This window comes from Notamacropus eugenii, chromosome 5 (assembly GCF_028372415.1).
Source record: "Notamacropus eugenii isolate mMacEug1 chromosome 5, mMacEug1.pri_v2, whole genome shotgun sequence".
NCBI lineage: Eukaryota > Metazoa > Chordata > Mammalia > Diprotodontia > Macropodidae > Notamacropus > Notamacropus eugenii.
In genome coordinates this window covers 416,783,601-416,803,078 of record NC_092876.1, presented here as the reverse complement: position 1 = coordinate 416,803,078, position 19,478 = coordinate 416,783,601, and the positions used below count along the sequence as shown (strand labels likewise).

General features: G+C 36.4%; 1 protein-coding gene across 2 annotated transcripts in view; it reads left to right on the top strand.

The window, feature by feature from the left end:
- The window catches only part of ABCG1 (ATP binding cassette subfamily G member 1), a 108,114-nt gene that overhangs the window by 62,717 nt on the left and 25,919 nt on the right, over positions 1–19,478 (top strand). For both annotated transcript variants that reach the window (XM_072614884.1, XM_072614885.1), the window contains exons 6-10: positions 6,041–6,186; positions 9,629–9,752; positions 10,299–10,413; positions 16,356–16,504; positions 16,699–16,800. In XM_072614884.1, coding sequence (XP_072470985.1) covers positions 6,041–6,186; positions 9,629–9,752; positions 10,299–10,413; positions 16,356–16,504; positions 16,699–16,800 — 636 coding nt within the window. The remainder of the gene's footprint in view (positions 1–6,040; positions 6,187–9,628; positions 9,753–10,298; positions 10,414–16,355; positions 16,505–16,698; positions 16,801–19,478) is intronic.

Below are 19,478 nucleotides of genomic sequence, written 5' to 3'. Positions count from 1 at the left end.
CACATTAGTTCCTCCCAAAAGGAAACCAAACTTGGGATTGGTTTCAGGGCAATCCTTTGTGATTCTGATGAGTCCTAAAAACTTCCCCAAAGCTTGTTCCATCCATTGCTTTAGAATAAGTTGGCTCCCAAAGGTAAATATACAGTGGCACCTACTGAACAAGCAAACTCCTTCTTAGTCTTGCTCTAGACAAAAAAACTCATTGACTTTACTTTCCAAATAGTATACAAGAACTATGAGGACTGTCTTCTTCTTTCTCCAGAGAGCATGATGCAGTAGGATGTATTTTTATCTATTTAGGTCTGGTGCCAGAATTCTGAAATATCAGAACCTTTGAACTTGGGCAGCTCCTACAGATGGTACTGTATAGGAAATTTGCCTTCTCTGGCTGGAAGATGAGATTCCAGAATCACGCTGCTTAGGGAATTCAATCTTCTTTTTACAGAGGAGTTTGAGATTCAGGAAGAAGGTCCAAACTCTCTTCTCAGATCACATGCAAGGACATTGTTTTCTGCTTCTGCTCTAATTCACTATTAATGCTCTCCCTCTTCTCTACCTGTCTCCCTGTACTCAAGAAGAGGAGGGATGAGGAAGGGAAACATCTACTATGCCTTGGGCACTTTACAAATATTTGTTTTTATCCATTTGATCCTTATATGAATCTTGTGAAGTAGGTGCTGTTGCTTTCCCCATTTTACCACTGAGAAAACTGAGGCAGGCACCACCTATCATGCTGTGGCAGCAGGGTTATACAAGCCAGTCCATAGGCTTTTTAACAGAGCTCAATTCTATGCTCTCTCCTTCCCCCGGTACCTCCCAGATAAAATGACCCCCCCTCCCCAAATTTTAAATAGCGTTTTATTTTTTCCAAGTACATGTAAGATAGTTTTCAACATTCATTTTTGTAAGATTTTGAGTTTCAAATTTTTTCTCCTTCTCTCCCTTCCATTCTTCCTCCCCAAGACGGAAATAAGCAATCTGATTTAGGTTATACATGTGCAATCATGTAAGCATATTTCCACATTAATCATGTTGTGAAAGAAGATACAGAACAGAAGGGGAAAAGACACACACACACACAAACACAACACAACACAGTGAAAATAGTTTGCTTCAATCTTTATTCATAGTTCTTTCTCTGCCTATGGATAGCATTTTTCATCATGAGTCTTTTGGAATTGCAAATGACAAATCTCAGAATCAAGGAGAGCAGGATGGTGATGAGGAGTCTAATGCTCTCTGCTCTCTGTTAAGCCTGAGGAGCAGAACCCAGCATCTAGCATGGGCCAGTTCTGTCCCATGAAATCAGTGCTGGAGCAAGGACATAAACTGGTGAACCCTGAATTGCCCATTATGGGAGGAGCTTGAGACAGCTTTGAGATCCCAGGGAAACTGCCAAAGTGGAAGGAGTCAGAAAGCGAGGAATTTGGAAAAATAATGAAAAATGACTGCAATTCTCAAAGATCTCAGAGGAAACAAAGCTCAATTAAAAACTTTGAGAATAATCGGATAAATCAACATGGAAAGGTATTAATAACACAAGCAAAGATGGCCTACAGAGGAAGGAAAATTTCAGGCATTTATGAATAAGTATTGCAAAACAGACTAACAAAAGCAAATCAAAACCTTCTGAGGCATAGAACCCTGTGGATTTTGAAGAGACCATGGAACAGAGCAAACATTCCTTAATGGGATAAAGGAGAAATAAGAAATTTGAAGTAGAATTTATTGTCTGTATGACAGAAATATTTGACAAACTGGAAAAAAGAAAAGGATTTGATCTGTCATGATAACTTTCATCAAGGAAGCAAGATAGTTCATTGGAATTGCAAAGATGTTGAAGTGAAGGACAATCTGAAAGAAAAGAAACAGAAGGCAGTAACGTTAAGAGGGAGCATGATCTCCATGTTGATCTAGTCTCCACTTTCAACCTGTAACTCTGCTAGGTTTTAAATCCATGCTGAGTACCCAAAGTGGTCCCCTTTCTCCCCCACTGTTTTCTAGCTTTCTTTTATGTGTTATCTTCCCCCATTCAATTCTAAGTTCCTGGAGCACAGGTACTGTTTTTCTTTTTCTTATTTGTATCCCCAGTGCTCAGCACTGTGCCTGGTTCATAATACTTAATAAATGTGCATTGTATTGCATTGCTTTGTATTATCTTGAAGACAGGACATGTAGAAATAATTTGAGGATTTTAGGTCTCCCAGAAGGATACAAGTCAACATACACAAGAAATGATGCAAGAAAACTGCCCAGAACTTCTCTACGCAGAAAACAAATGCCAATCAAAAAATGTATCACCTTCAAAAAATAAAAAAGACACAAAATGGTTGCATTTAAGAACTGTACTGACAAACAACATCTTTTATAAGCAACCAGTAAAAAGACCTTCAAAAATAAAGGAGAAAAATTTTAATAACAAAAGATTATTCTGCACTTACTTGAAACCACAAAAGAAAACGGAATAGTATGTTCCAGAATTGCAAAGGAGCTGCAGATGTAATACAAAGTGTGAGAAACACACTTGTGGGAATCACAGGACTTTCCAGGCAAGGTCAGGGAGTAAGCCTGGGTGTGCTGGTGCAGCCCACTGCTTCCCTGGTTGTGAGCCCTCAGGACAATCCATGTAATAGACACATTCTCATGAAAAGAACTCAGACTCCCATATTGTGAGATACACGCTCACTCTAAACAAAGAACAATACTTGTTGTGAAGTCAGGAAAGCTCTCATTTTATTTTAGCCAATTATTCTACATTCCTAGTGAATGGGTCCCTCCTGAATGGAGAGTACATTTGCTTCAAACAACTGCCAGGTTTAAATGCCTTGCTTTCAATTCATATTTTCTGCCTGCCTCCCATTGGCCAACATTCCAGGGTTCACTAAATCCCACCCCTTGATTACATCTTCTCATTTCCACATTTCATTCCCTGACTTCTCATATACTTTGTTCTTTATATTTTACTCTATTTGTCTATATCAGATAGCATGAGAGGAAATTTCAATTGCTAAGGGAATTGACAAAAGCTGTGAGTTTGAAGATACTCAGGATATCAATGATAAAAGTCCCATTATCTGAGACCTCTTCCTCATCCTTTGTGAATGAGACCTGGCCTGGCAGTTCATTTGATATACAGGAATAGACCTTTTCAGAACAAAAAAAAGTAATAGATATCCTGATTTTCAGATGCCTTCATCTCCCCTCCCTTCTACAAGCAGTTTTCTTACATTAGTCACTAGTATGGTTTCAACTCATGTTTCATATAATTTCTCTTTATGTATAATTTCTGTGGAAACAGAATTCAACCATATTTTACAAAAATGACCTACCCTGCAAGTTGGAACATAAGCACTGATGAAAAAAGATAGACATTCAATTTTAAAAAAGAGACATTTGAAATATTCCTAGAAAGCAAAGATTAATAGAATTCTTTTGAAGCATTTTTTCTTTACCTAAAATGTTCCTTTATTGATTTTTAATTCATATTAATGGATAGAAAAATTTCCTTAGTGGGATAGAAGTAAATTTTGGAATATCCTGAGATTTCTTAAAATCTTCCAACTAAGCTGGGTGCTATTGTGAGATTTTACAAAGGTTTTAAGAGTTTTCAGTGTTGGAACAGGAATGATTCTTGTGATTCTTGCAAGAAATAAATCTAACCTTATTTCTGCAGAAAATGTTTCCAGTGCAGTGCCTGTAATCTGGGACTAGCCCAAGTTTAATGAAAAAAAAAAACAATCAAGACCCAAGAAATATGGAAAATATGCAAATTACCTGACTCTCAGTTTTCTGAATGAAGGTTTTAGACCAGATGATTTCTAAAATTCCATCTAACTCTGAGTGGGTCAACCCACCCATCCTCAGAATGGGATACTAATTCTTGATTAGGAGATGGAATGCTGAAGTCCATTTAAGAAGTGAAAAAGAACTATAGAAATAGAATAGAGGTAGAATCTGGCTCCAGTTTACAATGATCCCAAAGATCAACACAATTCAATAATACTTCTGCACTAGAATGGTCCTTTATACCTATGGGTTTTCTCTCCTAGAGAAGAGAAGAAGTGATATGGAAAGATTAAAAAAAATAGAGGGAGGGGGTCAAGAGAAGAGGTAGGTCTTTGTGAATAATTCTTCCTCTCTCAGAAATTAAAATTATAATTAGGTATCTCTGAGGGTTTGGAAGTTTGATGGAAGAAGATGAAGTGAGCTGCTCCTAACTCGTCCTGTGTCTTTGAATGTGATGATAGCTGGTGCTGTTCAACCATTCCTCTCTTCTCGTTGTGCAGGTCCTTTCCTTTAGCAACCAATTTTCTCTACTCCTAATTACTTTGTATACATTTTACATTTCTTTTTTTATGTACTTTGTCCCTCCACTCCTCAATATAAGGGACAGGGACTGTTTGTTTTTACGTTTGCTGCATCCTCAGCACCTAGCAATGTGTAGGTGCTTAGTGAATGTTTCTTGAATGAATACAGAGTAAATGAAATATCTCTTTAATTATTTGAGAAGATAGTTTGGATTGGAAGTTGATACCGAAACCAGAAAGATTTGAGTTCAAGTCTTGCTTCTGACATATACTGGCATTGTGATCCCAGATAAGTTATTTAACTTTTTAGGGTTCTAGACAACTCTCTAAGATTAATAGTTGCAAAGAAAGCATTGATCTATGTTGGTAGAGGAAATTTCCTCATCCAAGAGTTTCTTATGCCAGTAAAATCACAGTGGGAAACCTACAGCCTCAAGGCCACATGTGGCCCTCCTAGCCCTGAAGTGCAGCCCTTTGACTAAATCCAAACTTCACAGAACAAATTTGTGGCCTCAAGGGCATAGGTTCTCCACCCCTGCCCTATGCTATCCTATGAATTAGGGCTTTCTATTAATAAATGTTTTCTAATTGATATTAAATAATTTTATTGTTTCTGTAAATGCTGTTTTTGTACTGTGTCTGTGGTCTCAGATGTACAATATACATTCATCTGTCAGGAAGGTAGAAATTTTAAATAAGGAATCATTCCATCCTTCATGAAGTTAATCATACTAATTAGAAACAAACATAAATTGCTATAAAATAACGGCTACTACACCTTAATGAAGAAAATTTAGTTATTTAATTCATCTAAAAGTAATAAATTCTGAAAAGAGAAAGTGTAAAGGAATAGACTTTTGTTAATAGCTTCCCAGGAAAAAGTCTCAACGATAAGAACGAGGATTTGGCTTATTTGCATTCCTTTTCCTATTTTGTCCTATATTTGTGAGATATAGCTTAGAAATATTTTCTGCATTCCATTACTGAAGCAACACTTTGTGGCGACTGTGAAAAATTATGAAACCCCAAAGAGTAGTGTTTTCTTGTGAGTTCTTTCTCTGTGATTGAACTATCTCCTAGTTAAAATAAAGTAATTGAACTCTAGTGATATCTGGAGTGCTTGACTGCAAGGGTCTGCGTTAATAGAGGAAATGACAAACTATGCACTATCAGACTTTCTTGTGCCTTGTTAAGGTTGCATGTTGTAACTTACCTAGATGTGACCCTGTTGTGGATGAAAATGAGAAGTGACAGGTCTTTTTGTAAATTCCACTCCAATTCAATTTAACAAGCATGTATTAAGTGCCTCCTGTAACTAAGTACTGGCTATACAAAGAGAAGACAGTTCTGTTATTATTCTGTGGGAGGGAAACAATTTGTGCATCTTTAGGTATATACAAAGTAATTTCCAGGGGAAGGATACAGTCCTAATATGAAGGGCAGTTTGTTAGCAACAGAACAGGGGACCCAGAGATGATAACAGGATGATAAGGAAAAGTCGAATGGGCATATTTGTTTTATGGGGCTGAAGTGTATGATTATTAAGGGAGTAGGCAGTGGTGTTTTAAAATAGTATTGGCTTTTTAAAGTTTGTGTCAGTGAGTATGAATAATTCTTTACATGAGTGTATAAAATAGCTTGAGTAAGTTATCATACTTCCCATGTTTTGACTAAAATAAATATTGTAGTTTGAATGTGATCTCTTAGCACTCATTACTGAATTCATCTCCTAGGTGAAGGAGATCCTGACAGCTTTGGGTCTGTTGTCCTGTGCTAACATAAGAACAGGAAGTCTTTCTGGGGGCCAGAGAAAACGTCTTGCCATTGCCTTGGAATTGGTGAACAATCCACCCGTCATGTTCTTTGATGAACCTACCAGGTAAGTTAGAAAAATATGTTGCAACTGAGAAATTTCTTTATGAAATATAGCAAAGATGCCACTAAAGTTAAACAAGTACAAGTTCGTTTGGCTATATTACATTAAGATTTCTATGAATTCATCCTTATGCAAACTGCTTTTTATAATCTGTCTTTTTTAAAATTGATTATTTTTTGATTAAGGGAAGGGAAAAGAAGTGCTGCACAAATATCTCATTTAATCCTCACAAAGACCCTGTAAGGTATGAGCTGTTATTATCCCTATCTTACAGTTCAGAAAACTGAGTCAGATTGAGATTAAATGACCTGTCCAGGGTCACACAGTTAGAAAGTGACTAAAACTGCATTTGAACTCAGATCTTCCTGACTCCAGGTCCAGTGCTCTGTTCACTGTGCCAAGCACGTCACAATTGTGAGAAGATTAGATTAGATAAATCCAATGTGCAGTTGACACAAGAATTTCTGCTTGATCCTGGCCTGTTTAATATGATTATAAATGATTTGGCTAAAGGCATAAGGAAGGTATGCTTAGCACATTTAAAGGTGATACCAAGCTGAGAGAGAGAGCTAACATACGAGTGATAGAATCTGAATCCAAAAAGATCTTGAAGGGCTAGAGCTCTAGGCTGAACATGACAGGAGAAATTAAATAGTATCAATGTCAAGTTTACATTTGGGTTCAAAACGTGAACCTCACATATACAACATGAAAGAAGCATAGGGGTCATCCAGGTCATTTGTCTGAAGAAGCGAAGGAAACTAGTTAGATATCTTCCTCAAAGAATTCAGTCTGTAAGGGGCAGAGAGGTATGTGATGATAGCTACAGAGTACAGTAGGATCAAGGGATGGCTTTTCTTAAAGTTAGGGAGACCTTAATGTATCAGGGAAAAAAATAAGTGAGAGATCAAAGATAAAGAGAATGGGAATGATAGGAGGGTCAATGGAGAAGAGGGGAGGAGTTGGGACCAAAGTTGAAATCAAAGCAGGGAGCACTTTGCTTTTTTTGTGTCATGAACCACTTTAGCGGTCTACTGAAGAATGTAGTCCCCTGTTTAGAATACTTTTTCATATATAAAATAAAATATATAGGATTATGGAGTAAAACAATTATATTGAAATGTAGTTATCAAAAAATTGTTATTTTTTTAAAATTTATGGACCCCAAGTTAAGAACTCCTGATGTGAAAGGATTGGCTCTGGCAAGAAAAAGGGCCACCTTTTCACTGGATACAGGAATGAAAGAGGAAATAGATTTCTAAATGATGTAAGGTGAGGAGAAGAGGAAAAGAGGGAGCTCTCAGAGAATAGCATATTTTTTCAATGAAAGTATGAGGTAAGGTCCTTAGCAAAGAGGAAAGAGAAAGGAGAGATGAGAAAGGTTAGAAAGTGTATATGGAGACTGGGATAATGAATTAATTAGAGATGAATGGAATGATTGCCATGCTTCAATGAAAACCCTATTGAAATTACAGAACATAAATTTGTGGTGGAACCAGTAAGCATGGGTTCGTGATTTATTCTAGCTCCACTAAATAGTTGAATAGGAGAAAAGGAGAAGGATGGTAAAATTAATTCAAAGTTGGGATTTGGTAAGATGGGTATAGTGATAGGACAAGGAGCAAGGGATTTGAGAGGAGAGGATAGTATAAAGGTAACTTGATTCACCAAGAGATTAAAAAAGAGAAAGAAGAAGTAGAGCCGAAAGTCACACCACAATGTTCAGTTATAAGACAAAGGGAAAGAAGGACTGATAAAATATTATGATCAGAAAAAAAAATTTTGGAATTCATGAACATGGAAGTAGAAAAATTATATGTTGGCAAAATCAAAGATATAACCATCTCTGTGTATAACTGAGGTAGAAGAGAGGAGTCTTTGGAATAAAGCCAATGGAAGAACTGAGGTGTTAGGGTATTTGAGGAAGCATCAGTATGTATGCTGAAGTTCCCTGGTATGAGACAAAAGTTAGAATGGAGAGAGGAACTCTGAGTCAGTCATGAGGAAAGGAGAACATCCTCATTATAGATGGATGAAGGCCACTAGTATCTGGATTGGATGATAAACATAGATAGTATGGTCCTCAAAAGAGAAGAAGTAGCTGAGGGAAGGTAGTAGAAGGAGAGTCTGGAGGGCAATGGGGAACAAGACATATTCTAACTACTCCACTGCAACCAGTGAGTAAAAGTACAACTGTCCTGGAAAGAGTATTGTGGGAAATCGTGTCTTCAGAATCATGTCAGGTCTTCATGAATGCTAGGAGATAGAAGGAATGAGAAAGGGAGAGGTTTAAGACGAATGGAAGTTTGTTACCTATGAACCAGACCTTCTAGAGGACCTATCTCAAAGAGTCAGAGAGATCTGGATTGGGACATTAAGGAATGTTTACTTTGAGGTGAATAGGAGTATAGGATAAGGCAGTTAGGGGTGCACATCAGCATCTGATGTGGGAAGAGTATAAGGTGGGGTAGAAGTGGGATCATTGAGAAATGAGTCTGGGTAGAGTAAAAATGGTTGGAAAGAGGTCTATCAAGGGATAATTAAATTGTCCTTCCATGAGTCCTAATATCATGGCAGGTTGTGATGTGCCTTATGAAATCTTATGAAATCCACACAGCAGGATAGAACAGAAGTAGATATGGGAACCTGGTCAGAAATTGGAGGTGCTACATATACCCTGGAAAAAGTTCTGGAGAACAAGGAATCTGGGGACACGTGGCAGACCTTGTCCAGGAGTGGGCTACCTGGGTCTAGCAACGAAAGAAGGTTCCCTGGGGTAGGGAAGCCAGGATAGGTCTTATCCTGGACTATACCCTCTATAAGTTCATTGAAGTCACCTGCCAGTCAACTAACTGCCCATCACTAGAGAACTGGAACTACAAATAGAAATAAAGATGTTTGGAAAGTAGGAAATAGTTGGCAGCCTGAGAACTGAGCTGAAGAAATGGCTTTCCAAGCATTTCCCAGTCTCATCAGCAAACAGCAGACCTTGTGTGTTGTGATCCTTTGTCATCAAACTCATCTAATGAATTCTTATCTGCAGGTAGACCGCAGCTAGAAGTTAAAATGTGTGTTACCCTCATATACTTACTACAATAGAAATCATTTTATAATGTAGTTTTGGAGGCAGATTTGCCTGCCTGGAAAATCATTAAAGAACTTCCCTACCTTCCCATGCTAGGATTGCTTTTCTGTCCTTGATTAGGCTGATCTCTCTGAATCATCAGGTAGTTTGCCAATAAAGATGTCAGAAAGAAAGTAGAGAGAGTATATGATATATCAACATTCTTAAAATAAGGCACAAAATGATTCTTGTAAAACAATATCATAGCACTTTCCTGTGGCCAGGAGAATAGAAGAACTCACCTCTCAACATCCAACTCAGTCTTCTGCTTCTCTGGCCACTGATATACATAAGTTTCTTGCCCTTTCTCTTCTCTTTCAGTGGTTTGGACAGCGCCTCCTGTTTCCAAGTTGTGTCACTGATGAAAGCTTTGGCCCAGGGAGGCAGGTCCATCATCTGTACAATCCACCAACCTAGTGCTAAACTCTTTGAACTATTTGATCAGGTATACTTTATTTTACACTGTGTGTGTGTGTATATGTGTATATATATATATATGTATATATACACATATACAGATATATGTGTGTGTATGTGTGTGTGTCTGAAGTTGCATTCGTATTTATCTTTTTCATTGACAGCAAATGGCGCTTTGTTTTTATTTTTGTTTGTAACTCTAGTTTTAACTTTATTTATCTCTATCATCTTTTAATTTTAAGACAGAATAACTTGACACATTTGTTTAATTGGATCAAATTGAAATGCAAAATCATAGCAAAATTGTATGGGGTTTCTTATTGCTGCTTCCAAAAATGTATGCAAAATTATATTAAAGTGATCAAAAACCAATTGATCTCCTGAGCCTTCTAGTTTGAGGCATTTATCCCTGTAGGCTTTCACTGATACTTTTTATGGAAAATTGAAAGTCCATCTAAAGATGAGTTGTTCAAAAAAGACCCTTCAATCCCTGTTGTTACATAGAGAAAAGGAGCATCATACCACCTTTTCTTCTCTTTTCTCATATGCTCTTTCATTTTTTTTTCTCTCACAGCTTTATGTCCTAAGTCAAGGACAATGTGTATACCGGGGGAGAGTTTCAAATTTAGTACCGTACTTGAGAGATTTAGGTCTAAACTGTCCAACTTACCACAACCCAGCAGATTTTGGTAAGTATGAAAATTAATCCTCTCTTTTGTTCATTTTTACTTTTTATCAGTGAGAAGGGACAGAGCAAGAGCAGCTTCTACTTTTTGAGGTTTTTGTACTTTTACTTGAAGACTCTGAATCTGGAAGAAAGAATTTTCTTATCCTTGAAGGTTTGCCCTCGCTAGCCACATAAACTCTTTTTAATGGAACAAGGATAGGCCAATAAACTTGGGACTGTGGTTCATATGGAAGAAGTAAAGAGGTCCCTCTTTCCAGCTTAATGACCTTTTCTCTTTCATAAGACCCTAGGGACAACTGCTCCCAAACATTTGGTACCTGTGTTCCCTTTTGCGCAACAGGCCAAAGTTCAACAATGTGAATGAAAAGAGGTTTCTGTTTCTTTCCTCTATCAAAATGAGAAATTAGATAAGCTATACTTTATGCCCCTTATTGATCTAACACAACAGTTTGAGGGTTTTGGTCTTTTGGGTTTTTTTTTAGGGAAGGGGCAATGGCTTTCATCCCTCAAAGCCTCAGTTTGCAAAGGGTTATCACCGTATTCTTAATTTCAAACATTCAGGGTTTTTTTCTTTTTTTAACACCAAGTGAAGAAACAACAGACATTAGTACTTGGTTATCAAAAATAATTAGTTTACATCCCTATTAATTGTTCTTTCAACAAGCCCCAGGCCATTGGTGCTTAGTTCAGGCCTCTGTTCGTGAGATGGCTAGAGACTTTTCTGAGTCTGCTGCCTCTTACTACAAAGGAGACCTAGGTTAGAAAGACCTCACCCACTTGGGTCCTTAAACTCTGTTCATCACAAAAAGACAAATGCAGATGTACGCCTGATGTTGCTAAATGTAGATAGCTGTTAGAAAATTATTATATTTATATATAAGTATGTATATTATCATAAAAATTATTTTCCAAATGAGTTTGCACAATAAAAAGATTCACATAAAGAAAAACCTGCAATTGGGAAAAGTCAAGGAATGGCAGAAAAAATAGAAAAAAATAAAAGACATAATTGCAAAAGGTTGCAATAGCCAAAATTCATAAAGTAAAGAAGAAATATGGAACAACTCTGTTGTTGTTAATCATTTGTTTCAGTTGTGTCTTACTCTTTGTAACCCCATTTTTTCACTTTGTTAATCTTTTTTTCCAATTACATGTAAAAACAATTTTTAACATTTTAAAAAATTTTGAATTCCAAATAGTCTCCTATTCTCCCTTACCTCCTCCCTCACTGAGAAGGCAAGCAGTTTTATATAGGTTATAGGTGGTCATACAAAACATATTTCCATATTAGTCATCTGTGGTTATTATATTGCCGAGAATAGCTAAGTCATTCACAGCTGATCATCCTACAGTATTGTTAGTACTGACAACATTCTCCAGGGGCTTCACGTCAGTTCATGTAAATCTTTCTAGGTTTCTCTGAAAGCAACCTGCTCACCATTTCTTATAGCAAACAGTATTCCATCACAATCATATCCCACAACTTGTTCAGGCATTTCCCAATTTCATAGGTATCCCCTCAATTTCTAATTCTTTGCCAGACACAAAAAGAACTGATGTAAATATATTTGTACATACAGATCCTTTTCTCTTTATTTTGTAATTTTTTTTTGGAGTTTCAGGATTAATAATGCTAGTACTGGGTCAAAGGATAAGTACAGTTTTATAGTCCTTTGGTCATAGTTCCAAATTGCTTTCCACAACGTTTGAATCAGTTCATAACTCCACCAGCAGTGCATTCATGTCCCAGTTTTCCCACCTTTCCTCCAACATTTGTAATTTTCCTTTTCTTTCATATTAGCCAATATAATAGGTGGGAAGTGGTACCTAAGAGTTATTTTAATTTGCATTTCTTTAATCAGTAGTGATTTAGGACATTTTTTCATGTGAATCTTTGATTTCTTCATCTGAAAATTGCCTGTTCATATCCTTTGACCATTTATCAATTGGGGAATGACTTGTATTCTTATAAATTTGACTCAGTTTTCTATATATTTGAGAAATTAGGCCTTTTTCAGAGAGTCTTGCTATAATTTTCCCTGTCCCATTTTTCTGCTTTTCCTTCTAATCTTGGCTGCTTTGGTTCTGTTTGTGTATGCCCTGCTAATTTAATATAATCAAAATTATCCATTTTCCCTTTCCTAATGCTTTCTATCTTTTATTTGACCTTAAATTCTTCTATTATCCCATTTGGGTTTTCTTGGCAGATACTGAAGTGGTTTACCATTTCCTTCTCCAGCTAATTTTACAGATGTGGAACCCGAGTCAAACTGGGTCAAGTGACTTGCCCAGAGTCACATAGCTAATACGTGTCTGAGATCAAATTTGAATTCAGACCTTCCTGATTCCAGGCCCAGCACTCCTGTTGCATACTGCCACCTAGTGGCCATAGTTATTTATAGCAACTCTCAAACTCAGGAGGTACTCTCTACTTGGAGAATGGCCAGACAAGTTTGTTTCCAATATTACTTATAAATGTGATGGAATGAAATTATGGTATAAGAAATAATGAAAAGCACAGTTTTTGAAAAATCTGGGAAGACTTGTATGAACTGATGCAGAATGTGGCTAAGTAGAACCAGAATGTGAAAACAATATTATAAATAACTTTGAAAGATTTAGTAATTGATCAGAGTGATGGACAGCTACAGTTCCAGAAGACTCATAATTTTTGAAAGATGATAGCCATGTCTCTATTGAAGTGATGGACTCAGCGTGAAGGTTGAGGTTGGGTTTTTTTTGGGGGGGTGGATAAAGACCAATGCATAAATTTGTTTTATTTGACTATCATGTTTATAACAGGAGTTTTGTTTTTCTTTATTTCTTTATTTCACTGTGAGAGTGAGGGTCAGGTGGGAGGGAGAGAAAACAGATTTTTGTTAATTTTAAAAATTTATTAAAAATTTTGTCTGTATTTAATTACCTGAAGTTTAGTTGCAAAGTGATGGATGCATGTATAAGTGTAAATATATACATGTGTATCTACATGGTGTAAATATACATAGGTGCACATAAATATGATGGGATATATATTTTCTATATCTTCTAAGTAAACACACGCACATATGTGTACATGTATACACACGTACACATGTGTGTATTAATATATACATTCAAACACACTACAAAGAAAAACAAGATAATCTTTATCTTTAGCATTTCACTTTGGAGTGTAAGATACTTAGTTTATTTGTCTGTTTTTCTATTTGTTTAGTTGCCAGTGTTTGCACTTACCCCACAGAGTTGTTATGAGGATGAAATGAGATAATATTTGTAAAGTGCTTTGGGTTGTGCTTGCCACTAGAGAAATGTTGGTTATTGTTGTTGAGATTGTTGTGGTTGTTGCAATTTATTTCTACTAATGGGGAAATCTATTATGCTTATACCTGAAATAGAGATTTGGTTAATTTTTTTTGAATGGTCAAATAATGTGTTTTGTCTTTTTCCAACGTACTGTAGATCTTTTGTGTGGAGCATTTAACTCATTTGTTGCTCTTTTAAGGCACTATTCAATTTTTGAATATAAATTCCTTATTATAAGTTTTCAGCATAGTATTCTTCATTTGGGTAGAAGGTTTATAGATGATTGTTGACCTAACATTTTATATTGATCACAAACATAAAATTCATGCATTCATTAAAAACTCATTTTGAAAGTAAAACAGTTGTCTATAAATAAAACAATAAGATTATCACAAACCTTAGTAACTGTTTATACTTGCAACAAAAATATTTAAATTTTGGAAATGTATAAATCTTGGAAAGAACATTGCAACTTTTGTCCCTTTGGCATGAAACTACTAGCAATAAATTCATTGATAAAGTCAATCAAATTTGTTATTTTTGTAAAGGTTATAAGTCAGGCACTACCCACTGAAAAAAATGAAGAAATGCATATTTTATGTCATTGTTAGCAAATTTAGCACCAATACAATAAGTGTTTATTGTTTTTTCATTCAAATAGAAGTCCTGAATAAATTAGTTTCATATGGTGAAGATCTTGAAAGTAATACGGAATAAGGATTCAAGTTAAGAAAGTAAACTTTTCTATTAACTATGGATTTTGTTAAGCAGATATTTTGTGAGCAGAATTGTCTTTGGAAGTCAACATACTGATGAGACTAACGACATATGTTATGTACATATTCGGTTGGTGCTGAAAATGTCCTTTTGTATGATTGTATCAGAAGGGTTTTTGGCAAGCATATTTTCAATCAGTGAATCAGTAATCATTTATTAAAGACCTGCTATGTGCTAGGCATTGTGCTAAAGGTTAGGGATACAAAGTGAGACAAAAGACAATCCCTGCTCTCAAGGAACTAACAATTTAATCTACTTTTTGGTGCATGTTTGGCCACCTGTGGATATCACTGCAGAGATATGTGATTAAAATTATCATTGTCCATTTTTCTAAGAGGAAGATGTTCTTTGCTTGATGTCACCAAATGGATCATTTCCTTTGGGAGTAGAGTGGCTTTTCCCAGAGCTGGCTGTGGAATCTTGAGGTCTCTGGTTTCCATCTCCTGCCATCAAATTCATGGAATCCATCTTTAAGGGTTGTTTGCCCCAGGGAGGATTTCTGTTGGTTGCCTAAGGCACAAAAGTTTCCAGTTATGTCTAGGAACATATGAACTTAATGATTCATTTCAAATGTACATACCAAGTGCACATGTTTTCTTTTAACAGAATAAGCTTAGTGTTAACTGTTTAGGATGTGAAGGTCTGAGTAAATAGCTAATACACATACTGTTTATAGAGAATTCCTCTATTTGGAGACTATAGAAGATACTTATATTTCATAACAAAACCAAAATTAAATCATTTGATTGGAAATTAACGTAATGTTAAAGGATCTGATTACTAATATTCTCAGAAGTAAATGGCTAATCCTTTATTTATTGAGTTGAGAATAACATATTAGTGATTTTTCCTATAATGATTTTTCTCACAATTGATCTAGAAAGATAAAAATAATTTGGGCTATAATTCATGTCTCTATCAAGAAGAGTCAGCTATTAGGGAATTAAACTCCACAGCCTTGGTAGATTACCTATTGAATTCTCATGTCATTTTTATCTTACCTGATATGTAGATCTAACTGGGCATCACTTTTGTTTTTTGTTTTTCTCTGTGGGTTTGCTTCTCATCCTCTTATTAAGGTATCAGCATACTAGCGGCTATAACTCAAACAATTCTAATATTATTTTTATTTTGTGGAGTTGTTTAGTCCCATTGTATTGCCAGATGTATTTTTTTTAAATGACATTTAGAGTCTAAGCTCCAAATTAACTGTCCAAGTTACTGCCTGAAGTTCAATAGCACATGACATAACGGAACTGATAACTGTTTACAATATGATTCATGTAGATGAAACCTTCAAGGGTATATACCCCCAAATATTTATTATGCTGGAATAAGTTGGAATATATGCTTCTTTGGTTGCAAGTTTTGTTTTCAGTTTTTTGACCTAAAATGATTGTTGATTGGTAAGTAAACTGTGCTAGACTTTTTCCTTGGTGGATGCTGTTTTTGTGCACTGCAGTTTGAAAAAAAAAGCCATGCTTTCTCTTGAGAGAAATGATTTGCTTGGAAAGGGATAAGCCACACCTCTGAAAGGGAGTGAGCTCCCAGAACAGCTCCTAGAAAGAAGAAGGTTGGGGGTTGTTTAGGTTTTTTAAACAGATCCTCTGGCTCGGGGGATATTGTCATCTCTTCTTGCCGACCTTCCCACTACCTTCTGTTACTTAAAAATGATTTTGATATTTTAATATAACGTTGAGTCTATATAACTGTTTTAAAACACGTGACTTTTTTCCCTTCCTCTACAATAACAATCTCATTATTTGTAATAGTGAAATGTCCTTCATACAAATGACGTTAGTATATCTATGAATATTCCTTTGCATCCTGGGACTGACCTTCATTTCCAAATATTTCATCTAGTAATGGAGGTTGCTTCTGGGGAATACGGAGATCAGAATAGTCGCCTGGTGAGAGCCGTACGGGAGGGCATGTGCGACACAGAATTCAAGAGAGAATTTGGGGGCGATACTGACTTGAACCCTTTCCTTTGGCACCGGTCCTCTGAAGAGGTAAAGCAGACAAAATGATTAAAGGGGTTGCAATGGGAAATGACAACTTTTTAAAGTGGGAACAAGAGGGGAAACTGTGCTATAGTGTGTGCTCTGTTGCCTGTGGCAGTGGTTCTTAGCCGAATACAAACAAAGAAACAAACCAGAACTTCATTTTGGAGTTTGACTTTCTGTATTCTCTTCTGCTTCCTCAGAACTCCATCTCTTCTGAAGGCTGCCACAGCTTCTCAGCCAGCTGCCTCACTCAGTTCTGTATCCTCTTCAAAAGAACATTTCTGAGCATCATGAGGGATTCGGTAAGGCTGCTTTATATTGCTCTTATGTGAAAAAATTCTGTCTGGACCTTTTTTATAATGTCTTTTAGAATGTTCCTATACTTTGAATAGGCATACTAGCTGTTTAACCATGTCTAACTCTCCGGGACCTCATTTTGAAGTTTTCTTGGCAAAGATACTAGAGTGATTTGCCATTTCCTTCTTCTTTTCATTTTCCAGATGAGGAAACTGAGGCAAACAGGGTTAAGTGACTTGCCCAGAGTCACATAGCTAGTAAGTGTCTGAGGTCAGATTTGAACTCATGAAGATGAGTCTTCCTGATTCCAAGCCTGGTGCTCTATCCATCGTGCCTCCTAGCTACCCTATACTAGTACTATGGTTTCTAATAATTGTATTCTTAAACTAGGGCAGCTGGGAACTTCAAAAGGCTCAAGGAGACTGATTCCTGAGCTCAATAACTGTGGTTCACTAGGAAGGCTTCTTCCTGTCTTCCCTCACTCTGTTCTGCCTAGCCATTCTGGAAAGTAGCAGGATTTTTGGAGGCAGAGACAGGAGGAAAGCATTTTCCAGGCAAATCAAACCACCACTACCACTTACATTTTGACCATTATCTAACATCAGACCCTAAAGGAGATAGCCCAGGATCCCTGTGCTTAAGACCCTCCCACAAAAGCACCAGACCTGCTTCCATCTGCTAAGCCATTAATGAGAGATGAAATCACTGGGGAGAGGAGACCTACCTTTTCTATCATCACCAGCAACAACTGCTTATCAAAATGTACCACAAGTCAAATGGGCAAAGAAACTCTGGGTTTGGCATCAACCCCAAATCATCAGTCTTGCTTCCAGTTCAGCTTTTACAGCCATCATCTAGGGAGGCAACTCCTGTGAAGGAGTTAGCCATCCCCACCAGCTCCTAACCAATTGCCACACATAGAACAAGCATGGTTCCTAGCTGTAGCAGCAGGTTCCCTGAGGGCAGCTATTCATAAGATGCCCTATAAATCTTTCATAGGGAGGCAGTACATGGCCTATTTTTCTGTTATCATTCATTCCTTCTATATGATAGACTGCCTTCCTTTCTAGTTGTACCTATTTTGGGTGATTTTTCAATTCCAATTTTTTTGCGCATATCATCTTTGGTAATATGTTACAATCTATTTGCACCTCATACATACATGCATATACTTGTGTTTATGTATGTGTATATACATGTGTGTATGTATGTATGTGTATATATACATATGTATTTATATACTGTTCTCTTTTTGGTGACCCACAGATCTGATTTTTCAAACATTGCAGTATTCTGTGAGTTTGAAGCTATATAAAGCAATGCAAATATATTGGTATTAAAAGGATAGCTTTTTCTTTCAGGGAAAAAATGAGGGTCATTTAATATGGTGCATTGAGAGCACTGTATAATTTGCCAAATGCAATAATGATTATGGTAATAATAATTACATTTTAATGCACCCAGACTTCTTGGTTAAAGAAGATCATGCAAGGGTATAGTTACAGTTAAAAACTGCTACAAATCACAAATCACAAACATCTGGCACTCACTGATTACCTAGCATAAAACAACTTGGTGGATAAAAGTATTATTTAGAAGCCCACTGACTTTCATAAACTAACAGGTAACAAATCTCCATGTGACAAAAAGAGACTTTCAAATATACTTGCAAATTCAACAAATAAAATGCAAAGAACTGTCACATTATCACAGACAAAACTATTGGTCATAATCACCAAATAACATTGATCCATAAAAAAGGAATAGCAATATTTTAAGAGATTTCACCATACCAAATACTTATTCTCTAAGCTATATGGAATAAAAAAGTTTTTTTTTTTAAATGTAGAGCATTTGTAGAACAAATCAAAATTGTGTGGGGGAACTAGTAGAAGAACATGTCATTCCCATCGTCCTGGATGCATCTTGTTCCCAAAGGTAGTGTCAGTGAGCCTACAGAAGATGTTCTTATATCACAATGTTTTTATTCAATTACAAAAAGCAGTTATTTTATTTTAAGCAGAAAAGAATAATAATAAGATTGAGACATATTCTAGTTTCTGTTTCCATTCTTACTTATGTTTCTATTGGAACTCCACCAAAAAAGATGATAATGAGATAATGATAATAATGTCTTCAAAGGTCAATTCATTGTCTAAATAATAAGGGGTCAGTAGCAGGATGATGTGCACCAAGGATTTTGCGTGCCCTGATACCACTTCAGTAACTGTGAAAGCCTGAAATCTGAAGCACTGTCCAGTTGGGTTCTGGCAATAGCACTGATTAGGATTCACTTTAGCCAATGGGATGAAAACTACTCATGAATCTAAGATATATACAGGGGTAGCATGGGATTCTAAGCTGGAGAAAATGGTCATGAGTACAAATAGAGTGAGTGTCCTTTCATGTTTTGATACTCCAAGAATGCAAGATATATTGGAGCAAATCAAAAATATCAATCCCCACCATTAATGTGGATAAATCACAAGTTTGAACGTAACCCTGTTTTCCAAGGCTGTCCACCTTAATATTGCAGCTACTGAGACAAACATCTCAAATAATACAATCCCAGAATTTTTCAATTTAGACAATGTGTGTGTGGAACTTGAATTTCTGGGACTATGTTTTTGGACGCATCTAGGAGAGAGAAAATTAAAGTCAGAAGGAACAAAGTTTTTGGTTC